The 24,138-nt window shown below is 44.4% G+C and overlaps 11 protein-coding genes across 11 annotated transcripts; 4 read left to right on the top strand and 7 right to left on the bottom strand.

Moving 5' to 3' along the window:
* Positions 1–921: 921 nt before the first annotated feature.
* On the top strand, positions 922–7,346 carry SAMD00019534_082060 (hypothetical protein; the record flags this gene model as incomplete). Its single annotated transcript, XM_012896666.1, has 2 exons — positions 922–3,077; positions 3,146–7,346. 2 exons carry the CDS (start codon positions 922–924, stop codon positions 7,344–7,346), a joined length of 6,357 nt encoding a protein of 2,118 aa, XP_012752120.1.
* A 19-nt stretch (positions 7,347–7,365) lies between these two features.
* SAMD00019534_082050 (hypothetical protein) lies at positions 7,366–7,966 on the bottom strand (the record flags this gene model as incomplete). The annotated part of the gene is made up of 2 exons (XM_012896665.1): positions 7,366–7,614; positions 7,691–7,966. 2 exons carry the CDS (start codon positions 7,964–7,966, stop codon positions 7,366–7,368), a joined length of 525 nt encoding a protein of 174 aa, XP_012752119.1.
* A 556-nt stretch (positions 7,967–8,522) lies between these two features.
* SAMD00019534_082040 (hypothetical protein) lies at positions 8,523–9,323 on the top strand (the record flags this gene model as incomplete). The annotated part of the gene is made up of 2 exons (XM_012896664.1): positions 8,523–8,690; positions 8,784–9,323. 2 exons carry the CDS (start codon positions 8,523–8,525, stop codon positions 9,321–9,323), a joined length of 708 nt encoding a protein of 235 aa, XP_012752118.1.
* A 562-nt stretch (positions 9,324–9,885) lies between these two features.
* SAMD00019534_082030 (hypothetical protein) lies at positions 9,886–11,124 on the top strand (the record flags this gene model as incomplete). Its single annotated transcript, XM_012896663.1, has 2 exons — positions 9,886–10,353; positions 10,417–11,124. Coding segments are annotated over 2 exons (1,176 nt in total), but the record flags the coding sequence as incomplete, so codon positions are not given.
* Positions 11,125–11,171: 47 nt separating this feature from the next.
* Positions 11,172–13,144, bottom strand: SAMD00019534_082020 (hypothetical protein; the record flags this gene model as incomplete). Its single annotated transcript, XM_012896662.1, has 4 exons — positions 11,172–11,583; positions 11,653–11,726; positions 11,818–12,439; positions 12,495–13,144. The coding sequence occupies 4 exons, from the start codon at positions 13,142–13,144 to the stop codon at positions 11,172–11,174; spliced, it is 1,758 nt and encodes a 585-aa protein (XP_012752116.1).
* Positions 13,145–14,103: 959 nt separating this feature from the next.
* SAMD00019534_082010 (hypothetical protein) lies at positions 14,104–16,858 on the bottom strand (the record flags this gene model as incomplete). Its single annotated transcript, XM_012896661.1, has 9 exons — positions 14,104–14,281; positions 14,359–14,578; positions 14,642–14,810; positions 14,886–15,228; positions 15,296–15,649; positions 15,715–16,283; positions 16,358–16,442; positions 16,525–16,652; positions 16,748–16,858. The coding sequence occupies 9 exons, from the start codon at positions 16,856–16,858 to the stop codon at positions 14,104–14,106; spliced, it is 2,157 nt and encodes a 718-aa protein (XP_012752115.1).
* A 413-nt stretch (positions 16,859–17,271) lies between these two features.
* Positions 17,272–17,873, bottom strand: SAMD00019534_082000 (hypothetical protein; the record flags this gene model as incomplete). Its single annotated transcript, XM_012896660.1, has 3 exons — positions 17,272–17,412; positions 17,526–17,654; positions 17,871–17,873. Coding segments are annotated over 3 exons (273 nt in total), but the record flags the coding sequence as incomplete, so codon positions are not given.
* Positions 17,874–18,258: 385 nt separating this feature from the next.
* On the bottom strand, positions 18,259–19,589 carry SAMD00019534_081990 (hypothetical protein; the record flags this gene model as incomplete). Its single annotated transcript, XM_012896659.1, has 4 exons — positions 18,259–18,925; positions 19,011–19,132; positions 19,206–19,325; positions 19,401–19,589. The coding sequence occupies 4 exons, from the start codon at positions 19,587–19,589 to the stop codon at positions 18,259–18,261; spliced, it is 1,098 nt and encodes a 365-aa protein (XP_012752113.1).
* A 756-nt stretch (positions 19,590–20,345) lies between these two features.
* SAMD00019534_081980 (hypothetical protein) lies at positions 20,346–21,547 on the top strand (the record flags this gene model as incomplete). Its single annotated transcript, XM_012896658.1, has 3 exons — positions 20,346–20,573; positions 20,636–20,720; positions 20,793–21,547. 3 exons carry the CDS (start codon positions 20,346–20,348, stop codon positions 21,545–21,547), a joined length of 1,068 nt encoding a protein of 355 aa, XP_012752112.1.
* Positions 21,548–21,675: 128 nt separating this feature from the next.
* Positions 21,676–22,164, bottom strand: SAMD00019534_081970 (hypothetical protein; the record flags this gene model as incomplete). Its single annotated transcript, XM_012896657.1, has 1 exon — positions 21,676–22,164. The coding sequence occupies one exon, from the start codon at positions 22,162–22,164 to the stop codon at positions 21,676–21,678; it is 489 nt and encodes a 162-aa protein (XP_012752111.1).
* Positions 22,165–22,641: 477 nt separating this feature from the next.
* On the bottom strand, positions 22,642–23,920 carry SAMD00019534_081960 (hypothetical protein; the record flags this gene model as incomplete). The annotated part of the gene is made up of 4 exons (XM_012896656.1): positions 22,642–22,940; positions 23,015–23,105; positions 23,166–23,600; positions 23,666–23,920. Coding segments are annotated over 4 exons (1,080 nt in total), but the record flags the coding sequence as incomplete, so codon positions are not given.
* Between the last annotated feature and the right edge of the window lie 218 nt (positions 23,921–24,138).

Genomic DNA, 24,138 nt, shown 5'->3' with positions numbered 1-24,138 from the left:
TATTAATGGACTATTGATAGATGGTGATATGATGGAGCCAGCTTGATAGACATGGTGAATGGTTAGACCTACTTTGTTAAGGTTGTTGCCGGTCTAATTATGGAAGAGCTTGGCCTGGACGGTGTGGGCTTAGCGATAGGATTCCTTGGCGCAGACACTGTTGTCTGGTTTCCATTAGATGTTGGCCATGATCTCACAGATATTAATTCTTTAAATCACTTTGATAAAAAATGAAATTTCATTTGATTTTCTACACAAACCATACTTGGTGAACAATCGGTGAATAGTTGGTGAACAGTTGGTGAACTGTGGTTGTATCGTTGTATGGGTGCTGTTGCATATCCTCTGATGCGGCACCATTCACTCTTTCTTGTGCGTGCTGTTACCCATCCACTGATGCCGACTTAATACATCTAGATAGATTGAGCTATAAGACAGCCATGGACGTTTTTTAAAATTGTTCCAACTACATTTATTACTCTACTATCTCTACATCTCTACAATATCACTACCATTTCTGTTTTTATCTCTATTTATTATTCTATTTATTGTAGAGAGAATAAAGATAGTATAAATATAATCATTGAAGAAGCATTGAAGCAGCATTGAGACTGTATTTAATAGGAAATGAAGTCGCGATAGCGACGTAATATGAGCGAAGCGACAAATCAGCAGAGCGCCACGAGCCAGCCACACACAATGATGATATTATTACTTAAGTACTGTATTTGGATATTAGATTGATCACTTCATCTTTGATCCAAGTTGATGAATAGATGGTTGGAAGTTCATGTTTTTTCCAAAAGGGGGGGGGTATCACAAAAACGAACAACTCTCTTTCAAAGTTTGGTTGGAAACGAAGACTCTCTTTCATTCAATTCAAACATAGTTGTAAATAGATAGTGATACAACTTTAGAGATATGGTACGACCAGAACTTAAACTATTCAAGAAGCCAGAAAAGACTAGGCAAAAGCAAGAGTTGGTCGACTTTCTTCGTATTCCATCAAATATAATAACAGATTACATCAATCGTTTGAATCAATGTAATTGTCGAGATGTTGCAGCTGCAGCTGATATCGATGGCAACAACAAACAACATCCATTAAAACAACAGAGTACACAACAACAACAACAACCTGGTGCAATTAGAGATCTTTTTGTTAAGTTCTTGCAGACCGACAATCAGAACGATCAATCAATATTTGTAAAGAGATTGGAGAGTACATTGTCAAAGCGTGCGACAGACTTGACATCGACACCGACTCCCCTGCCACCAACACTCATCGATACAATCGTCAACCTATGCCTCTACATCCTGTTCGAGCTGCGCAGCTCTAACTTGCAGATCAACAAGTCGCTCACATGTGTGTTAAACGTACTTGTCGCGACGGGCGACTCCCCGCACTTGAGCGCGCTACTCCAGCACCTCGACGATGTACTGCCAACAGATGTCGATCAAACAATTATATATCATGCACATGCTCTGACCATCTTGGTCGAGCTCAAGCATGCCGCGGCGTTCTTTGCTGGCGACGGATGCCTGCGGTCGGTCCGCGCGCTGGCGCACCTGCTCACCACACAGTTGACCAGCATGGAGAAGAGTGGCACGCTCTATATGAACGACTTCTACTCGGACTGCGATTACACCCTTCGTGCACTTGTCGCCCTCTTTGGCGCGTTCAAACCATCGATTCAGACATTGGTGCGCAGTCACGCACAGCCCATGCGAGCACTCATTAGCGCGCTAGATCGCATACTTGTCGCGGCACAATACCCAAAGCAGATCATCGCATTGACAGCCTATCTGCTCACCGAGTGCATCACCCTGGCAGCGACGAATGCGAGCGATCTCCAGCAACAGGTCATTGGACATTTCATTCGCGAAACCCCATCCACACTCGAGCTCTTCCTGGACGCTATGCTGCAGATGGAGCACGGCGCCTATCTCTTGCGCTTCAACATCTATCCACACTTAAGCCGCGTGTCCGTCTTCCGTGGACTGTGTCTCTCTAGCCAGCTGGCCTGGCTCACCCAGCCCCTCAATGATACTGCCAACGAATCATTGTTCCTCAATCACATATACCTCGCGCTCTGTGACTCGTGCACTAGCGCCGTCGACGTGTTTGGCCGCGTCGCCTCGCTCGAGTACCTGCATCTCTGGTACGAGACCCTCCTCGCGCTGCTCAACCAGCTATCGCAACCCACTCTCCAATCAATCGTGCACATTGAGTACGACCTGTTCTTCAAGGACTACCTCAACCGCGCATTGGACATCATCTTTAGCAACTGGGAGTCGACCATTTCATCCGTGCCAACACAGCTCAATGACATCTTTGATTGTTTGCTCGACGTACACTATCGATGCACAGCAGGCGGCGCCTCTGGTACTGGTTCATCCTCAGCTTCGACACATGGACAGCTCAAAGAATCGGGCACGGCCCCGGCATTCATCCCTGACATCACATGCCGTCTGATCGACGAGCCTTGGTCCCAGAAGGGCAAGTACGCACTGCTCAAGTCGATCGTGGACCGCGAGGGCGCACTCTTCATGTTCACACTGCGCGGCAACTTCCTGCGCGACGTCCTTGTGGCAATGAGCGATCACACCATTTGCAACTCTGCCAAGGGCTTCTTGGAGCAACTGATGGAGGCTTTGAAGAAGGAGGTCAGCAAGAGGATACGCGCTGACAGTCGTCTGCAGGGCGATGTCAAGAAGCAGGACGATGCGATCCAGGAGGAATGCGAGCTATTTTGGTTGGTGCCACTGCTCAATGTGCTGACTGAGGCGGACGACGCTTCATGCGCCAAGATCATCATGTACGGCACGCCAAGCTTCCTCAAGGTATTCCCACAGTCATTGGTCTCGATACTGGACGTGCTCAACAAGGACTCGACAAACAGACAGCTCACCTCTGCCACCCAACATCTTGTGATCGACAACAATGTATCATTGCGCATCTCACTCTCTGTGCTCAACACTGCACGTCAACTTAGCATCCTCGAACTTGGCGAGATACTCAAGAACAACTACAACACAATCAAACGATCACTCTATCATCAAGACGACTCACTCAGGTATGTAGGCATTCAAGGAAGATGGCGCCATTACTAGTTACTGACCATCACAACAAACAAACAAACAGGATGATTGGATTGGAGCTGGTATGTGTCTCACCAAAGAATACCGAGAGACCAACGAGGGTGGAGATCAGACTTCTCAAGAAGTTCTTGTCGCTCGCGCTCAAGTCTTCATCACCATTCATTCGCAATCACACCAACTCAATTTTGGAGAAGTTCTGGTTCAGATTGCGCGAGAGCTATTCAAAGGTGTTCAGGACAACACAGGTCAATAAGAGCAAGGGCTTTGCCGGACTGGCCGGAGAGGCAGCACAAAAGGAGGCCGAACTCTACATGTCCAACGAAGAGTTGTCAGACTTTTTGAACTGGTGCGCATCACTATTCATAGCTTCACTATATCCAGGCGCACCATATCCACGCAAGATGCTACCACTCGATGCATTCAGCAACTTTATCGATGCTTGGAGCGTCGAACAGTTCAGCGAGAAGGTGGCCGTGCTGCCACTGCTCAAGTGGCTACAAGAGCGCTCGACCGTGTTCTCGAGCCAGAACACATTGATCCTGCTTCACAATCTTTGGGACCAGTACGACAGGTGCCGCGAGGTCGCCAGCTCGGTCCTCTTGCGTTTCCCCTCGCCCTTGCCAGGTTTCTCTGAAGAGAGACCAATCCAGGCGTTGGTCATGTGGGGACTCAAACTGGCTTGCAGCCCCAAGGCACGTGAGTGTGATACAGGCGCAATGGTCCTGCGTCTCTACATGGACAAGTATGTCAAGCGTGGCGTGTGTGTCCCAACCTTTGACGTGACCACATCCGATCAACCACCTGTGGTCCTCTCGTCGATGCCTCCCAACGATGCCATCATTCACTTCATTCGCCAGATCACCCGTGTGCTGCGATCACAAGTGTCTGTAGCCAATCACAATCTGTTGGAGGCAGCCAAGTGTGCGCCCATGCACGGACTCATCCTGTCCATTCGTTATCTCTTGGCGTCCAGCGTGGACTTTGCCAAGATGGAGTCACAGCCACAACAAAAGGAGAAGCTGCGTGGCCTTGTAACAGAGCTCGTTGATCTCATGTTTGCCATCTCCACCATCGTCCTTCGCGTGGTGGCTGACTCTGCGCCAGAGGGCTACACGCCCTCACAGGATACGGCGCTTGGCTCATTCATTCCCAAGTCCCTGCCAAGTGGCATACTCTACGACGATGACGAGCGACTGGCATCACGATTCGCCACACTGTCCACAAGCGAGAAGGACAGCACGACGATGGAGGAGCTTCTGGCACAGGTTGGTGGAAGTGGCCCGGGCGACACAGATGACCAAGATGGCGGTGGCGACGAAGCCGACGACTCATTCTTGCCCGAATCATCGGATCAGCTTAAGGGATCAGCCGGTCAGATCATCACCGTTTGCTCATGGCTCTCAATGAAGCAGCTGAGCTTGTGTCTTGGCACCATTCTGGACCGCGTCAAATTCCCCGCTTCGATGGACTCCAAGCCAGAGGACACATTGCTGAGCGTGGAACAGATCAGCGAGATTGGAAAATCATTCGTACACATCCTGTTGAACACGCGACACAAGGGTGCCATTGAGAAGGCCTACCTCGGATTCCAGGTTCTGTGCTCGCGCCTCATGGGCTCTACCCACCCCACTCTCTACGCCCTACCAGCCAGCTGGATCGAGTCTCTGTTCAAGCGCGTCCAAGAGCAGTCACTCAGCATCACACGTCGCTCAGCTGGTCTGCCCTTTGCATTCACCGGTCTGCTCACAGGCGAGTCTACACATCAAAAGAAGATCGCTGGTCCCCTCTTGCAGTCAGTCATCTCACAGCTACTCAAACTGGCCAATGGTGGCGACGACACAGACAACAAGGATATTATTGAGGAGGTTGGAGCAGCCGAGAAGAAGGTGTATCTGCCACAGGTACACTCAATCAACATTCTGCGCAGCATATTCAGGAACAAGACAATGACGAATGAGCTCGATCAACATTTTTCCGAGACTATGATGGCTATCGTGCGCGCATACTCGTCCCCATCGTGGTCCGTTAGGAATGCTGCCACGATGGCCTTTAGCACAATGGTGGACAAGATCGTTGGAGTCAAGAAGGTGCGCGATGAGACCAGTCATCTAAACACCACAACCTTCCATTACTTCTTTGGACACATGCCAGCCCTTCATCCCTTCCTACTCGAGCATTTCGGTCGCTCACTGGACGCCATCAACGCGGCCAAGGGTCAGGCACTGGGCTCGGACCAGATCCTACAATCCAGTATCTACGCCATTCTCGTGCTTTTTGCGCGTCTACAGCCCTCCAACATGTCCAACCCAGCCGACACGCTCTCTCCCACGCCCTTCATCCCCTACATCAGTCAATGCTGCTCGTTCTCCAACTTCATGGTGCGCCAAATCGCTGCCCGCGCTCTTGTCCCATTCATTGCCTCACGTGATGTCCTCCCCTTCATCAGCAACCTCGTTGACTCAATCAAGTCGCCCTCTGAAGCCGCTGGTGACTTTAACATGATACATGGTGTACTGCTACAGATCTATCACTTGCTGCATGCTCACATCCCCAGTGTGCACTCGATCAAGGAGCGCGAGGCAATGGTTGTGGCTGCCGTGCTGGCACTGCGCCCCACACTCTGGATCGTCAACCAACGCATTGTACCTTTGGCCTACGTCATAATCCTCATCTTCAACGACCTCAACACGTACCTGCAGCACATCGACCTGTCTGCCCAGGACGGCCTGGTCACGATCACCCTTCAGGAGATCATCCAGCAGGCACTGCTTGCACTGCGCATGTCACACAAGTCAGCTTGTGATCACAAGGAGTTCAGTCTGCCACTGTTCAGTGCCTATATCAAGGAGGCTGGATACATTGCACTGCACACGATCGACACCATCCTGGTCAAGCAGCCCGAGCCGCCCAGAGACCTCAAGATGACAGTCCAGGAGTCGGCGCAACAGTTGATTTCGATGCTGATGCACTCTGAGTATGAGATACGTTTAGAAACAATCAAGTACCTGTTGCGAAACATTGATGACATTATCAAGTGTGAGGTGGTAGACAGGCTGGCGATCCAAAAGTTGATGCTACACATGTTGGACAGCGAGACCAACCTGCCATGTCGCAAGCGCGCCCTTAGGATACTTCCAAGGCTTGGACTCGATCTGCCCCTGGACGGTGGCAAGCTGCTCGACCTCCTACACAGCATTGTGATGGGCAAGAGTGGAATCAAGAGCGACGCCATCATACTCTTTGGTCACGCCTACAAGCAACTCATCCTCTCCTCAACAGCCACAACGTCGTCTGAGATGAACAACAGATGGTTTGAGATGCTCAAGATGTTCTCCAATTCGGACCAACCTCATGAGCTGCGACTGGCGATCACCGAAGCAATCAATGCTGCCTCGGCCATACTTTCAAAGATTGAGGACAGTCGCGTGGCCATTGAGATGTGGCTGGCACTATCCACACTGCTCGAGGATGATGAGGAGAGCATTCGAGAGATGGCCGCTATCAACACGTGGAAGATACTCAATGCCTCGCGAACCCAGACACAGGCGCAGACTCAAGACTATCACTTCACATGCGATGTCACCAAATCAATGGAGAGCATTCACTCACATCTTGTCAAGACCTTTGCTAATGATGCCTATCTCGTGCAGAGGTACAAAGCTGTGCTGGCCATGGGCGTCTTCCATTTGGACAACATATTCGCCAGCGAGTTCAGGAGCTCTGTCGTCTTGTTTGACAAAGAAGAGGACAACTACTACCACGAAAAGATGGTCACACTACAGATCATCGCTAATCACATGTGCGACATTGTTTCCAACACAACAGAGAACAAGAATGATGATGATTGGACCAAACATCTACTTCTCGAGACCAAGCGCGCAATGCAGTACACCACATGGATCAGAGAGACGAGTGAGGCCAACAAACAATCAGTTTGGAATCATTGGCTAACATACAATCAAGAGGTGTTCCTTCCACTGTACATGTGTCTATGCTCAATCCATGCGATGTTGTCCAACAATACACTGTGCAATCAACACGCCAATCACATTGCCAAGTTCATTCAAGACACTGACACAGTGTTCCAAGCAGTCCCAACACATCCATTGCTCACTGACCTACTCTACAAACTACACACCAAGTTTGTCCAGTCCTCCGCCACATCAACTACTACCACTCCTCCAAGATCCAGCCATTACGATCAATTGAACATGTATTTCCTGACTTCATTGTCCAATAAATAAGACAACCGGTGGTCATGCTCTACCTCTTCTTCTTGTTGTCGTTGTTTGATGATGTTGTTGTGTCTTTTGGTCCTGTGGCATTATCATCCTCTTGAATGAATGGACTCTTCCAATCGATGAACATTGTCTTCAATTGATTGTTGACAATACAACGATCTGTATCCTTCTTTCCAAACAACTTGTAACGATACTGAGCAAACGTAGCATAACAATAGTCTCTAATGAATTGAGGTATATAAATGAATGGATAGAGCATTGGATATGGATACTAGTATGTTTGATTGATTGATTGATTGAGTTAGACAAGTGAGTGAACGAGAGATAGAGAGGGGAGGATGACTTACTTTGAGGTAGTAGAGTACTCTTAGAATGGCGGTTGATTTGAGATAGTAGGTACCAGTCTCCTCTTCGATTAGTACGACAGTTGATAGATCCTTGGGTAGGTGATAGTAGTCTAGTATCTCATGTCCTTTCTCAGTCTGCAGTGCTTGGAAATGGAAGCGTCTCTCTGTATCCCTCTGGCTAATGAATTGAACGACGCCTTCACAGAAGTTGCACACTCCATCAAACAGAAGAATGGAACGAGGTGGACTGGCAGGAGAATAGGATGACGATAACATTATTACTATTATTACTATTGTTTGATTATCTCTATGTATATCTAACAATGAACACATGAAGCACGTGGAGGGACTGCATTATGTTGCTGATGGAGTGGGCTTGGGTGAATGAGAGTGATGGGGTTCGAAGGAGGCCTCGTCAGCACTACTCTCATTCATTCACAATCTGACGCACTTGATCAACTACACATACACTGGCTAGTATACATATCATTACTACAAACTCATGTTGTTGAGGCTGTTGGACCTGCTCATATCACAATAATGTATTGGTTTGTTAATCAAATGTCAAGTGTTGGGTGATTGCATGAACATAAAAGAGACAGAGTTGTCAAGGTTGAAGTCGATGTATAATTAAATACTACTGCTTGTTGGAGGACTGTCAATGGAATGTTATTCCACCTTTGACCCCAACATCATCATGTTTAGTTGTCAACAAAAGTGTTTGAATCTCTCAAAAGTTGGTATTGACGAACACTTTGAATGAAGTACATTCATTTATTCAAACAATTAAACATATATAACATACATAAATATATAAATATATAAATACAAAATGGTTTCACCTCAAGTTATTACTACATTGGCAGAGCTCAATGACTTCCTGACTAGCAACAAGTACGTTGTCTTGAACTTTTGGGCTGATTGGTCAAAGCCATGTGCATCAATGAATGCCATCGTCCAACAACTCTCCACTCAATGTCCAAAGCTTAAGTTTGCCAATGTATGTAGCAAGATGATGATACATATAGAGTTGCATTACTCACTCAATCATTCAATCAATCAACCAATCAATCAATTACAATGATACAAACAGATCGAAGCAGAGAAAGCAACTGAGATATCATTAAAGTATGACATCAAGTCAGTACCATCATACTTCTTTATAAAGGATAAAGCTGTTGTAGAGAGTGTTCTTGGCGCAGACCCATCAGCACTCACAATGAAGTCATTGCAGTTCTCATCAAAGGCCACAGACGTTGTGGTTGACGCACAGGAAGCACCATCTCAAGAGGTACTCGATCGCATCAAGCAACAGGAGGAGAAGGAGAAGGCCAATCTAAAGGAACGTCTACACGCACTGGTCAACAAAGCACCAGTCATGCTCTTTATGAAGGGCACACCCGATGCACCACAATGCGGCTTCAGCAGCAAGACCGTTGCCATTCTCAACAAGGATGGCTTCACATTCGACTCGTTCAACATCCTGTCGGACCCCACCGTTCGTGAGGGTCTGAAGGAGTACTCCAACTGGAAGACCTATCCACAACTCTACATCAATGGCAGTCTAGTCGGTGGCTTTGACATTATCAAGGAGATGCACGAGGAGAATGAGCTCGTCACTCTCAAGCCATAATCAGATACATAGATAGACAAACCTCACTTTGCTCGAACTTCAAGTCATAATACTGGGCTGCTCCAGTGGATCATTAAAGTGATTTGATTTATAACCAGGACAGAACATAGTCCCTTTGTTTTATTACAGGTTGGGTCTTCAAACATGGAGGACAAGATGGCAACATGATTGTGAGAGTGTGTTTGGTTTGATCATGTGACCTAATTTGGGAATGAATGTCAAGGCCCAAGTGGACATGTGGGGTGTGAAAGTCAAGAGAATCAATTTGGTTCCATTCCATTTGAACAAACAAGGTTGTATAAATTAAGATGGACATATGTTTATAAATACAACTCTTTAAATCCTTTCCAAAATATATAATAAACAGATAATTGTATAACAAATAAGATGTTATCCAAAACAATACTAAATAACAAACAATCACTTGTAAATATCAATCACTATTTCAATCATTCGTCCAATCAGTGTTCCAAACTAACTAACTCAAGACATGACAATCAATCTATCAATCATGTAGATTAAAATAACTTCCAGATATTTCAGAACATCATCAATGATTGGAGACCAGGTTGTTATTGTCGCAGCCAATCGCACACCTATTGGTGCACTGGGAGGCACTTTGTCAACTGTTCCTGGACCAAAACTTCAATCATTGTCAATCCAACATGCATTGAATAGTATTGGTCTGGATCCTAAACAAGTGGATGAAGCAATCATTGGTAATGTGATCTCTGCCAATCTTGGACAGGCACCTGCACGTCAAGCAGCATTGGGTGCAGGTCTACCTCATAGTGTAATATGTACAACAGTTAATAAGGTCTGCTCTTCTGGTATGAAGAGTGTGATGTATGGAGCTCAATCAATTCTACTTGGACAATCAAAAGTGATTGTTGCAGGTGGATTCGAGTCCATGTCCAATGTACCCTACTACGTCGACAAACTTAGATATGGTGCCAAGTATGGCAATGTATCAATGATCGATGGACTCGTCCGTGATGGCCTATCAGATGCATATGATGACATTGCAATGGTATGTATGATTCAACTTCATTGATTGTTTTATTGATCACTAACATGGATGTTGACATGTTAGGGAGTATGTGGAGAGGACACTTCAAAGAAGATGAACATTACAAGACAGGAGAATGATGAGTATTGTGTGAGGAGCTACACGAGAGCTATTGAAGCTCAGAAGAATGGAGCGTTTGTGGATGAGATTGTACCTGTACCAGTACCTCAGAAGGGTGGCCCAGACTTGATAGTGAAGGAGGACGAGGAACCAAAGAGAGCAAAGTTTGAGAAGATACCAAACCTCAAACCATCATTCACAAAGGATGGGGTGCTGACACCTGCCAACTCTAGCAAGTTGAATGATGGCGCTGCCACTATCATACTTATGGCAGAGTCCAAGGCCAAGGAACTTGGAATCAAACCATTGGCCAGGATCATTGGTTTCGCCGATGCCGAACGTGCTCCAATCGAGTTCCCCATGGCTCCCGCATTGGCCATCCCCAAGGCACTCGCCAACTCTGGCATCAGCATCGATCAAGTCGACTACTTTGAGATCAATGAAGCATTCTCTTGCGTACCAATTGCCAATGGACAACTGCTCAATATCAACTTGGACAAGGTCAATGTCAATGGAGGTGCAGTGGCACTTGGTCATCCACTTGGTGCATCAGGCGCACGTATCCTCACTACCCTCACACACATTCTCCACAAGAGAGGTGGCAAGATAGGTGTGGCAGGCATCTGCAATGGAGGTGGAGGTGCCTCGGCAATAGTAATCGAAAGACTCTAACAATAAACGATTTGATATATTATATGATACAAGTTATATTACTTTATTCATTCATCATCAGACATGTCTGAGGAGGAAAGTGGAGACGAGCATGTCAGTGGGGAAGATGGCTCCTCGATTACGTGTGTCCTCAGTCTCTTAGTTGGACGTTGTGTGCTTAATCTGCTGGTCGTGGGCGCAGCACTGGTAGATAGTGTTGTTGGAGAGGATGGAACGTGGAGGGCAGTGGAGTTGCTCATCATGGCTGAGGACTTGGCCGAGATATGCTTTAGGTAGTCGGCTTCGTATTTCTTCTTATCGTTTGTTGACAGTCCGTTGATATTGCCAAGTAGGTTGGATACAAATGCTTTAGTCTCATCCAGTATTTGATTCTTTAGTTGTAGAGTACGGTCGACGTAGGTCACTTTGACTGGCTCGCTGATATCAAAGTCCAAGAGGTTACGGTGAACGAATGCGGTGCTGTGTGATATTAATGTTAGTCGCTGATTGATTGATTGGAATGAGTGAGTGAGGAGTTGGTGTACATACCCTGATGGTTGTTGGAAATGTGCGGTTGGTTGGACGGGGAACAGGAAGGTTAATGTAAATAGAACACAGAATACCTAATTGATTGGTTGGGAAGAGGACTTGTATTAGTACCGCGCTCATTGGAGGAGGACAATGGATGAGGTGGAGAGGTCGTTGGATACTTACAAAAAGGGAAACAGTGGCGGCTGTCTTCTTAGAGCCGGCATTGCCTATCGAAAAGACCTTACCAAATGCTTCGGCTAGTGATGGGTTTGACTTGAGGGTTTGGGTTAGAGTGAATAGTTGCTTCTTGAGCTCGCGGTTCTCATCCTTCATGGTGGTGAGCTGGCTCTTGATCGAGGCGTTCTCATTGGCCGAACGCTGGAGCTTGGACTCGATCGACTCGACGTACACCTTGCGACGGGAGCGCGACTGCGAGGCGTACTCGCGGTTCTTGATTAGACGGCGTTGCTTTTTCAGCTCCTTCTCTTGGCTGGGCGACAGGATGTGGTTCTGCTTCAGCTTGGAGACGTACTCCTCGATCTCGCGAGATGTCAGCTTGAGCACCTGATCCTTGTTGAGGATGGTGGCGCCAGACAGGTCGATGACCTCCTCGCGGCCTCTCTTCTTTGAGCACAGTGCCAAGTCGCCATCAGACTCTGGTGAAGAGCTGCTGTCGTCGTTTGACGCTTGATCATCATTCATTGCATTCTCCTGTGGTTCAACAAAGGCTGGTACTGCGCTCTTTAGTTGATTGAAGAAGTAGTCCTTTGAGAATGGCTTGTCGAGCATATCATCATATTCATTGCTGGTGTTGCCAAGATGTTAGTAACAAGTCAATCAATGTCATGGGATACACATACCTGTTGAATGAGTTGCTCTGTTGTTGTTGTTGTGGTTGCTGTTGATGTTGCTGCTGGATTGGAATGGCAACTTGTTGCTGATTGGTCAATTGGAATGGATTGTTCAATGGGACCATGTCGGACTTGGGCGTGTGCTTTTGTACATAGTTGAAGACGACGTTATAGTCTGGTGTGTATGTTGTCTCGATGACTTGAAGAGGAGAGGAGGAGTATTGTTGTTGTTGATGTTGCTGTGGTGACATCTGTTGTTGCTGCTGTTGTTGCTGTGGAGATTGTGGCGACATATATTGGAAGTCTTGAATTGGGCTCGAATGTGAGCTCGATGGCGATGGCGAACAGTACGACGAGGGCACTGCCGATGTTGTGATGGGTGGCTCGCTGGTGAACTGTGGGATTGGGATTGGTATTTCCTGCACTGTCTCTGGGTCGACCGTCACAGTGTTGACGGGGACGCCCATGCTGAGGTTGAGGTAGTAGGTGGGGCTTGTAGTGCCGTCGTTGTTTAGCATTGGGATTGGCGAATTGGAGTGTGATCCGCCAGTGTTGTACATTGTGAACGATGGTGGCTGATTAAAGCCCATCGATGTCTTTGTGCTGCCAGCCTGTGATGTCAAGCCACCATTTGCATTTGTTGTGAATGCGTCAAACATGTCCAATGACTTGTTTAACATATTATTATAATTATTATTATTTATATTATTGTTATTATTATTGGCAACAATTAAATTGCCTGTAATATCTTTATCTCCAACTGACAGATAATTGTACCAAATATCATTGGATGATCCAGTGATTGTATTATTGAATACTTCTGTCATTGTTTGTTTGTTGTGTATGTATATATGTTGTTTGTTTGTTTGTTTGTATTATAATAATAATTTATTAAGGGATCTCTTTATTGGTAATAGGTATATATTATTATTATTATTAATTAATTAATGAATGAATGAGAGACAAGACGCTCAATCAAAAGAGATAGTGAGGATGTGTGCGTATTTGTTTGAGAAAATTTGAAATAAATGAGATGCAGACGTAGCTTGAGAGGATTTGAGGTGAGTGACCACGTTGCACAATGACTCACGCCATCAAATTTTCAATAGACCCCTTCACCTCCTCCTTCGCTCCCCCAACTCACTAACTCACCTTCAATTCCTTGACGTTCATTTTTAGAAAATCAGGATGCAGCCCTGGTATTAGGTATCTTTAGCCAAAAGAGTGATCTGGGTGGGGACATGGATGTGTGTGAATCTAATCCAAACAATTCCCCGACACGTCCAAGTTCCATGATGATAATACAAAAGGTTGCTGTTGTTGATCTTGATGTCGATCGTCAAATCACATGTGAGGGAACCTGGTTTGTTCTACGATGGAGATCACAAGCCCGGGCAAGAGCCTTGTTGGTTGTGTGACTTTGGATAAGGGGCTTCCATAGTTAACGCTCAACGTGGCTAAAGAGACACACGTGGTTTGATGAACGAATGAATGAATGAGTGAATGAGTGAATGAATAAGTGATGGAATTAGCCAATGCCATGTGCGATCGTGATCGTTGTTAAATGACAATGTCCGGTCGAATGACTGAATGAATTGACCTTGGAAGAGAATGTACTTTACTCCAACTCGAGGAGGTCCAACAGAACTATCTTCTGTTGTGCCTTCTTTAGATATGGCATCAATGTCTGGAAGAATATATCATTGCCAATAGTACTAAATACCAATGATCGTGTGGTAATGTTTGGTTGTTGTTGTTGTTGTTGTTTGTGATGTAGATTATCTCCATTGATCATACTATATTAATTACCATTGTTGTTATGTTAGTCATATGATTGATGCCGTTATGTGTGAAGGTAGAGGAGGATACATACGTCTTTAACAATGATGGTATCTTCAAGAATGATGCCAATAGTATACGAGCAAGACTGATGACATCACTCTTGAATGCATACTTTTGTTCATTCTTTAGTAATGTCAGTATGAGATTGACATCAGATGATTGTACTTCATTGATTGATGGATGCTCTTGTATGTTGGACTTTAAATACTTGTAATACTTCTCCAAAATTGGTATGACTGCCAAGAACTCCTCTGTGATTGATTGATGGATGAGTTAGACATGGCCATGTGCGTTCAAGTCCACATCCTACTCACTCTCTATTTGTAAGTTTGGTTTGATTCCACTCGATATCCAGACCTTGGTAGTTGTTATATCCTTGGATACCATGATTGGAGATATTCCATAATAATTACATATTGAATGGTCCGCTCGAGCATTGATCAACAACTGTAACAGTTGTACCTTGCCCTCCTCTGATGCTTGCTAAACAAGTTGGATTGATTGATTGGGTGAGTGAGTAAGTGATTGATTATTGAATGAATGATTGATTGAGCTTACGTAGATGGATGTGTTTCCATTGTGATATCTCCTGTCCAACACTTTCTTCTTGATGCCATGCAAGGCCTCCTTGGTGGAGGCATAGTCGTTGAACTTGACGTACTTCCAGAGGTTGGTGGTCCTCAGCTTGACACCTCTGGGTATCTTCTCGATTGACAGGGCATGGTGGAGTGTGACCATCTTCAATGTCTCTTGATTGTTTGTGATTATTTGTTCGACGGCCTCGCCGACCACCGAACTAAAGAAGTTGGAGCAGTAGCAATCAATGTTGAGCTTCCTCAATCCAGCCGGCAGCTTATCTGTGCACTTCATAAACAATCTATTCAACAACATATGGCTGCAACTGGTGATGGTGGGGTAGAGTTAGAATGAGTATGACCATGGTGATGTTCCAGTATCCATGGACATACGCTATGTTGAGGTTTGTGATACCGCGGTGGTTGAGAATGCAGTCAAGGATGTAGAATGAGTAGTTGGATTGTGATACGTTCAACTTGCGAAGTTGTTTCAGTTTGAGCACTTCGACAATGTCGTCGTCGGACAGTGGACATCTGCACATGGACACTGATTGGAGTTGTGTGCAATTGTTGACAATGGTCTTGATTGAGCTGTGTGAGACGTAGTTGCAGAATGACAGATCCAACTTGACCACCAAATGTCCATAAGACTTGATCGTTGTGTTTAGACACAACTCTGATATGATCACATTGTTGAAGCTCAACACTCTCCAGAATGTACAATATCGAATGAACTCATTGAAGAACCTAGGTTGTTGATTGGTTGATGTTAGTTGGCGCGCCATCAGCTGACACGACACGGCATGACATACCTTGACACGAATGAGATGCGGAGTATTTCCAGGACATCGAGATCAAGGAGGATCTTGCTGATGATCTCATTGGGAAGGTCGAGTAGGGAGGTATGTAATGACATGTTACGGACGTTGTTGAGACTGGACATGTCGAGGAGGTCGGATGACCGTTGTTTTGTGAGGCCAGTCTTCCTTATTCTTTTCTTTGCTCTGGATTTGGCCAGCATTCCAACACGCACGACATCTGGATTATCATCTTGACTATCATCACTATCGTCTTCCATCAGAAACTCCAATGGATTGTCATCCTCATCCTCATCAGATGAGCTTAACTTTCTTTTGTGACTGTCGCCCATCATTGATGAAACATTTGTCGCGGTCGAGGTGGTTGTAGTTGTAGTCCTAGTCATGGCCCTAGCCATGATTGTGTCTTGATTGTGTTGGTGATTGGACACTGATGATGATGATGTAGGTTCGGTCAACTCCACATCCAAGTCTGTCATGATCCTATTGATCCACTTTCTATTTAACTCCATCGGGAACAACTTCTTATTCACCCAGATATCCAATAACTTAATGAACTTTGTCTATTATTTGATTGATTACCAGGATTAATGAATGATTGGAGTTCCATTCCATCTAACACTTCCATATAACATACACAATAATCCTGGGGAATAGTCTCCAATATCTTTTTCTCATTGGCAAGTAATACATTTGTCAACTCACCTTCCATCATCGTGTATCTATGTAAAGAATGAGGAGATGTGTGGTCAGCATCCTTGTGTCCATCACTCACTCATTCAATAAATCATCAATGTATCATACATTTGTGTCTGTGGAGAATGCCTCAGATCTCTCATTATGGCATCGATCGCATATAGAGAGTTGAGTATATGTTCTGGATTGCAATGTCTCAGACACTCATTCACTGAGCCAATATAGTAATTCACATACTGCATACAATGATATGAAGTGAGTGAGTGATCTCTGAATGTTATATTGATCCATCATTTGGACATTCACATCTGTCATGATTGTCTTGACTTACAGATGTACTCTTCTCAATATGTGATCTTAATGAAAGTGCCAAACTCTTCAATCTTGAAGTAGGCATTGATGCCACACGGACCAATGATTCCAATTCATGTTTCCAAGACATTCCTCATCGTATCCAATATAAGTATATAAGTAAGTAGTAAGTGTAAGTATGTGTAAGTGTGAGTTGTATAAGTGAGTAAGTAAGTGTAGTGTGTGTGTATCTGTTTGTTGGTGTTCATTGAATGGGAAATTGAAAGGGGAAAGTGGTTCGCAAAGGACACACACACACACATGCTACAAAGTTGGAAATAGTCCATTTCGAAGCAAACAAACTCCAGCACTTTGACAATACAAGTTGCCAACTGGAGGTTGAATGACTGAAGGATGGATGGACAAGGAAGGATGGACAGGAAGGAAGAAAGAAGAAGGACAACCAGAGAGGATGGTATTCAAAGGTTTATTAATTTAGACACACACACTCTTCTTTGGACAAAGGGAGTTACTTCTAAAGTTGGAGGAAGGCTCGCGCGTTTAAGCGTTCAACTCACGAAGACGACGGATGGTAGATCTGACGGTGGCACCAGCGGCAGTGCTCATGGTCCAGGCACCTCCAGCCAAAGTCTTTCTGCATCCACTGCAGCTCCAGATACCAACGGAAGCTCTTCTGACAGCATCCTGTTTTAGTTTGATTTGATTGATGATTGGTGTTGATTAAGATGTGTTAGAGTTATGCCATTGGTGATGGGGAGGCCAGTTGTGTCATCATATGTGATGATCGCGATCTTTACCTTTCCACAGAAAGAGCAGGTGTAGGTGGCGTGTTGGGTAATCTCCATCTTCTTAACCTGCTTTCTCAAAGAGGCACCGTATCTCGTACCGTACTTTCCAACAATTCCGACTTTCTTGGTTCTCTTGGCCTATTGTTTGATGTTATAACATGATATGAATTGATTAGCCAATGTATCCTTTACATCTTCACTCTGTCATCTGTCTGCTGTTCGTATCGTGCGCGCGAGATATATCCCAATCCATCCATCACATATCCAACATGTATGAATGTCGCATCCTATCCTTAATCCAATCCTAATCCTATCGATTGAGTCTGATGACAATCTAGTTGACCTGAATCATACCATTGTGTGATGAGTTGTGTGTATTAACCTAAGCTGTGAAGAAGAATACTACTTGTTGGAGTGTCTTTCATCAATCCACACTTGCTCGCACACAGCGAGGCGAGACCACCATTCGCGAGTGGATACCTCAGTCCAGCTCACACCATCCTCGCAAAACGTAACCTCAAATTGAAAAAATAAAATAAAATAAAGTTTGGTGTTTGAAACGAAGTTCGTCATTTACATCCATCAATCCTGGATAATTGATCAACGTTCTTTGGAACTGGATATTGTTTAATTATAACACTAACCCAAATGGGTAGGTATGGTGTTTTTCATCATTAATGATTGATTGATTGAGTGAATGACAATAGTCATGTGCATTGATTGATGTTGCCAGGAGGATGGACTAGTGTGATGGCTTCTTCGTTGGCTGATTGGAGGATGATGATATCTTCCTCTTGCTGCCAACCTCTGCCTCGTCTTCGTCACTGTCATCTCCAATTTCCTCGCCAGGCTTGACACCGGCATCTCGCAGCGCCTTGTAGTGTGCCACCAGCTTGTCCTCATCGCCATAGTCATCGACGTATTCTTCCTCTTCCTCCTCTTCGTAGATGGAGTCTTCGTCCTCTTCCTCCTCGTCGCTGCTCTCCTCCGAGGGCACGTAGTCCTGATCCGAGTCCTCATTGGACGACTCATCAGAGTCCTGTGCAGGTCGCTTCTTCTTGCTGGATGATGATGGTGCAGTTGATGTTGTAGTTGTTGTCGATGATGTAGATGTTGTAGTTGTTGATGATGTTGATGTGGTTGTTGTTGGGACATGTACATGGTCCTCTGCTGATTCGTCGCCCTCCTCTTCTTCTTCTTCTTCCTCCTCTTCCTCTTCGTCCTCTTCATCCTCATCATCCTCTTCTTGTTGTCCACCATTTGTACCATGTCCATTTGTAGTTGGGTTCTCATCATCCTCTTCCTCCTCATCATCATCTATGATATCATCAAATTCTCCTTCATCCTCTTGATCATCATCATCGATATCCTCCTCATCGTCATCCTCCATGTCTACTTCTTGTCCATGTCTGTATTTGTGATTGATTGATTAGATTGATTGTTAGAGTCACGTATACATGTCTGAAGTCATCCAAAGGATGATGATGACCATACTTATTGAATCCATCCAATACTATCAAAGATGGTATCAACTTGAATATGTTCTTTGAGTAGTTTGGCAATATAGTGACTGGACATCCAAACAAGTCCAAGTATCTCAACTTCTTTAGATGACTCTGTTGTAGTAGTGCATGCATTAGTACACTCATTCAATCGTCATCCCACATGTATCCAAGCTGTTCATCATACCAAAGGTTCCAAGTCCTCATGTGTCTTTATCAGATTGCCACTTAGACTAAGTGATTCCAATGCTACACAATTCTCCAACACCTTCAATCCAGTTGATATTTTATTGTCATTTAGTTCAAGCTAATGTATATCGAATGAATGAATGTTAGTGATGTGATATACATTATGATTGATTGATTGAATGAATGAATGTACCTTCTTTAACTTTGGTAATGTAGGTAGTGTATCGATTGACTGTAGGAAACAGTTGTTGAGTGATAGTATCTCCAACTGTTGACAGGGTGCTAGCTCTGCAAGACTCTGAATTCGTTTTAGATCAAACGCCAACTGTTGTATGTCCTTTGGGTCTCTACTTCCAATCTTTGCTTGAATAACACTTTCCATATTTCTTATTATCACTCTGCTCTATCTAACTATATATAACAATCAATCAAATATCAATAATATATTTTCTATCTATCTATCTTTTCAAAAGTATATGTATATGTTCAAAGCATGCTGATAACTTAACGATTGGTGTGTGTGAGCAACTTGATGAACTTGTGTGTTCTTTCATTTGTGTTTGAACTCCCAAAAAGGGTTCATAATCTCCAACATTTTGAAAAAAGAGCGGGATAAACAAGAGCAGACAGATAACATATCTTGATTCAAGATGTATCCAATCATTTAATGATGATGATGGTATGGTAATACCCCAACATGTACTCTTAGCATTTATTACATTCAATGATAAATTTGATTGATCTCAATTAAAAGTTTAGGCCTTTGATCAAAGGCCAGTAATGGGAAAATCAATTCCATAGCCAATTTTGTATACAACGTTGTATACAACACCATTGTTATAACTTATACAAACAAACAAATAAATAAACGTACATACACACACACATCTTTGAACAACACACTGACATTAGATGGTTCGACAACGCAGCAAAGCAGGGTGACGAGGCACTCACACATCTCTAGCCAAGTTGTGCGTTTTTCTGAAAACCAACCAAACCAGGAGTGGAGCACTCAATCTCCTTTTCATACTCACATCTAACCAACCCAACTCAATTAAACAATCCCTTCATTATCTCTATCTATCTATCTATCTATCTCTCTATATATTATTTATTTAAAGGATAACAAAACATAATAATGAATACAAACAACTCTGCATTAAAGAGGATTATGCGTGAGACTCAGGAGATCAAGCAGGATTCCTCACCAGATTACACGGCATTCCCACTTGAGGATAATATGTTTGAATGGCACTTTACAATTAGAGGTGCACAGGATACAGAGTTTGAAGGTGGCATCTATCATGGCAGGATATTACTGCCGCCAGACTATCCCTTCAAGCCACCCAACATTGTCTTATTAACTGTGAGTACCTCATATAGTTGATATGATATTGAATGAATACTAACTTATAAGCATATGCACAGCCCAATGGAAGATTTAGCGTTGATGTAAAGATATGTTTGTCAATCTCAGCTCATCATCCAGAGACATGGATGCCATCTTGGAGCAGTATGTATATGAATGGTCATCATTGGTATCGATATACATCACTAACTCATTCATCAATTAACCGATCAATAGTTCGTACAGTGTTGGTTGCTCTCATTGGCTTTATGATGACAGAGGGCAAGGGTGCCGTGGGCTCACTCGACTATACAAAGGAGGAGAGAATAGTGTTGGCAAAGAGGAGCTTGGATTGGAAGTGCGCAAAGTGTGGCGTTCACAATAGGACTGCATTGCCAAATGTACAGCCTACTTCAAATCAATCAAATACCAATGCAACAACATCAACAACTACTACGACAACTACAACTTCAACAACGGCAACAGCGACACCAGCAGCAGCAAGTCATCTTATACCAACAGAGGATAAGATAACAGACGAGGATGACCCAAGCATGGACGGCACTCAACATGCCCATGTTCATTCACCCGACACTCACGTAGATACAGCGCACCCTTCATCATCCTCATCATCATTACATACACAAGTAGAACCAACAACTACATCTACAACAACTTCAACAACATCAATAGAGTCCAACCCAGAGCAACAGCAGCAACAGGCGACGCTTGTACATAGAACTAATGCTGTTGCCCATGACGAAGATGTCGTTGTTGCTGAGGCACAAGTCCAGGGAGCACCTGACCAGGCGGCAGCGGTGGCGGCAGCAGTCGTTGTCGAGACAAAGCCAAACGTAGTGAGGCCACCACCCACCAGGATCACATCGATCACCAGACAGTCCACAGCATTCATTGACACTGCGATCGTGGTACTATTCCTACTCATCTCGTATCTCGTCTACAAGAGGGTGGCCACTGTAACATCCGAATAAATAACATGTACCTGTACCAAATACATCATCTTGATCGTTTGTCGTTCGTCTCTTTCATATATATATATATCATCATCATCATCATTGATCGTCGGAATGATGATGATGTTGATTGATTGATTACTTTATTATTGGTCATACATCTCTGCACTCTTTTGCATGGCCTCTTGTACTCTCTTCTTCTCCTGCACTGCCTTCTTCTTCTTGTCCTCCTCTCTGTTTTGTTGATCCTTCAGCTTGTTGACCTCTTTGTCCTTGTCTGACTGAGCCTTCAACAATAGCTCCTGCTCATTGCGCTTGCGCTGTGCCTCCAGTGTCTTTTGCAGGTAGGCGTTGGCCTGATTCATGAGGTCGTCCGTCAGCTCGTTGCGCTTATGATCGTCGACAAATGAGAACTTGAACAGATTGTTCAGGTCCTTGCCCAGCTTGGGGCTGTATTGCTTGTGCGCTGATCTGGCCACGCGATTAGTTGTCACCAGAATGTCCATATGTGTCTTGAAGTGATGTGTGCTGGCGTAGAGATGTGAGTCCTTGACCAGCTCCCACAATGTGGACCTTGTCATTGGTCCCTGTGTCTTTAGTGCTGACAGAATCAATGAGTATCCGTTATAGTTCATTCTGTATCTGTATGTATGTATGTATGTTATATCTCTGTTGTTGATTGTATTTATGTGTCAAAGTTGGGATGTTTGATTGTTTCGTCTTCGTCCCTTTTTTCTTTTTTTCAAACTTCTTGCTTGGACTTGGAAGACCAACAAAGAGATAACAAGTGTAAACAACATCATCAATGTTAATAGATGGAGTCCAAAGTAAAGTAACACAAGTCCAAGGACCAACACACCTGGCCAGCCAAGTAGGATTACAAGGTTTTGTTATTTGTATGATTGTATGGATGGATGATGGACGTGGCTGATGACACATCACATCCAATCAATCGATCAATCAATCAATCAATCAATCAATCAACAATCTCCACAAAGCCAGTGAATGTTATGTGCGTATATATATATTACAGATGATGATCGTCCAATCACTCCACTCCAGACCAGCTAGAATGGAGTAGTACTTGAGCCATCCAGACAGACTGAGGCTCAGTTGAACTCTTCCTGGCTGCTGATATCGGCAATTGGATGATCGACTAAAAGGTCGTAGAGGTCTTCAGGTAGCTGTCGAACAATGTGAATGGACAAGTTGATCATGGTTTCGGCTTCGAGATCTGGAAGTGAACGGAATTGAGAGCATGGTGATGGATCCGCAAGCAATGAGTCACGCATCAGTAGTAGTCGCGACACTGTTCCAATCACATTCATATGCACACCAAATGCCAGATAGAAGTCCCACAGCTTGAGTATCTCTCCAAGTGGAGGTGTACTTGCTCCAAGACTGATGATGGCTGTTGTTGTTGTTGTCGTTGTGTTAGTGATGGTCCATTATTCTTTCATTGATTGATCAATCAATCATACATACCATGTGTTAACAACTGTGGATCATAGTTCTTTGATGATACCAGGTATCCATAAAGCTCTGGATCAACAAACTCAAGGATTGTATCCAGTATCTGTTGTTTGATTGAGTTAGTGAGTGTGTGACATTGATTGAATGATTGAGTGCGACTTACATTGAGCGCAGAGAGTACGCCACTGATCTTGGGCAAACAGTATCGATGACAGTACTGCAGGATCATTGTGGAGAAACAATAGAAGGCATCGAGCTCGGGAAGTACATAGAGGAATGCCCCACTGAGGAGGTTCATACCCTGCACATAGCCAAGGCTCTGTTTGAGATCGGCCTGCTTGAGATCAGAGGTCAGATGAATGAATGCATTGAGACAGCGCGATAGCTTATCCTGCTGTACAGCCTGTGAGAACTGATCGTCGCCCTTGAACGTCCTGCTCGTGTCCTTTCTAATCTTCTCGTATTGCTCTGATGGACCTCTCTTGACCAATTCAATGTACTTCTCAGCGTCGCAGTCCTTAACACCAAGCAATATCTTCCATATCAGACCTCGCAGACTACACTTTGGGCTACCCTTTCTCCTATCCTCTTTCTCCTCCTAATGTGATTGATCATTGTTGGTTAGTCATCACGCATGCATTGATCAATGCAGACATGTCATACCTCAGTGTCATCGGGCAATCCCTCGAGTAATATAGTCTTTCTAAGTTGATATAGGTTCTGTTGCGTTGTTTGAGGATGTTGATTGCCGTACTCTATCAGGTCGAGGTACTTCTTGCGCAGCAATTGGTTATGTGTTGGTGTCAGTGTCGAAGCCACAACTGTTGAGCCGACTGATGCTGAGCCACTGCCTCCTGTCATGCCCGATCCCGACTGTGATGACATTGATATCGATAGTTTATCTTTAAGTTTAGACATAATTGTGTATCTTGTATCTGTATCTGTGTGAATGATTGTTTGTTTGAATGAATGACTGATTGTGAGTGTGGTTTGATCTCAGATCAATCAATTGTTTTCCCATAAACAAAGTGTCGTTTATTCATTCATGTGTCGGCTTAGTTATGGATGTATAACATCCTATATTGTCCATGATATTGATCAAGACCATGCCTGAATTGGCTCATGACATTGAACGG

The sequence above is a fragment of the Acytostelium subglobosum genome, assembly GCF_000787575.1.
Source record: "Acytostelium subglobosum LB1 DNA, scaffold: scaffold17, whole genome shotgun sequence".
Lineage (NCBI taxonomy): Eukaryota > Evosea > Eumycetozoa > Acytosteliales > Acytosteliaceae > Acytostelium > Acytostelium subglobosum.
Note: the sequence above shows the minus strand (reverse complement) of the source record. Positions and strands in the feature narration are given on the sequence as shown.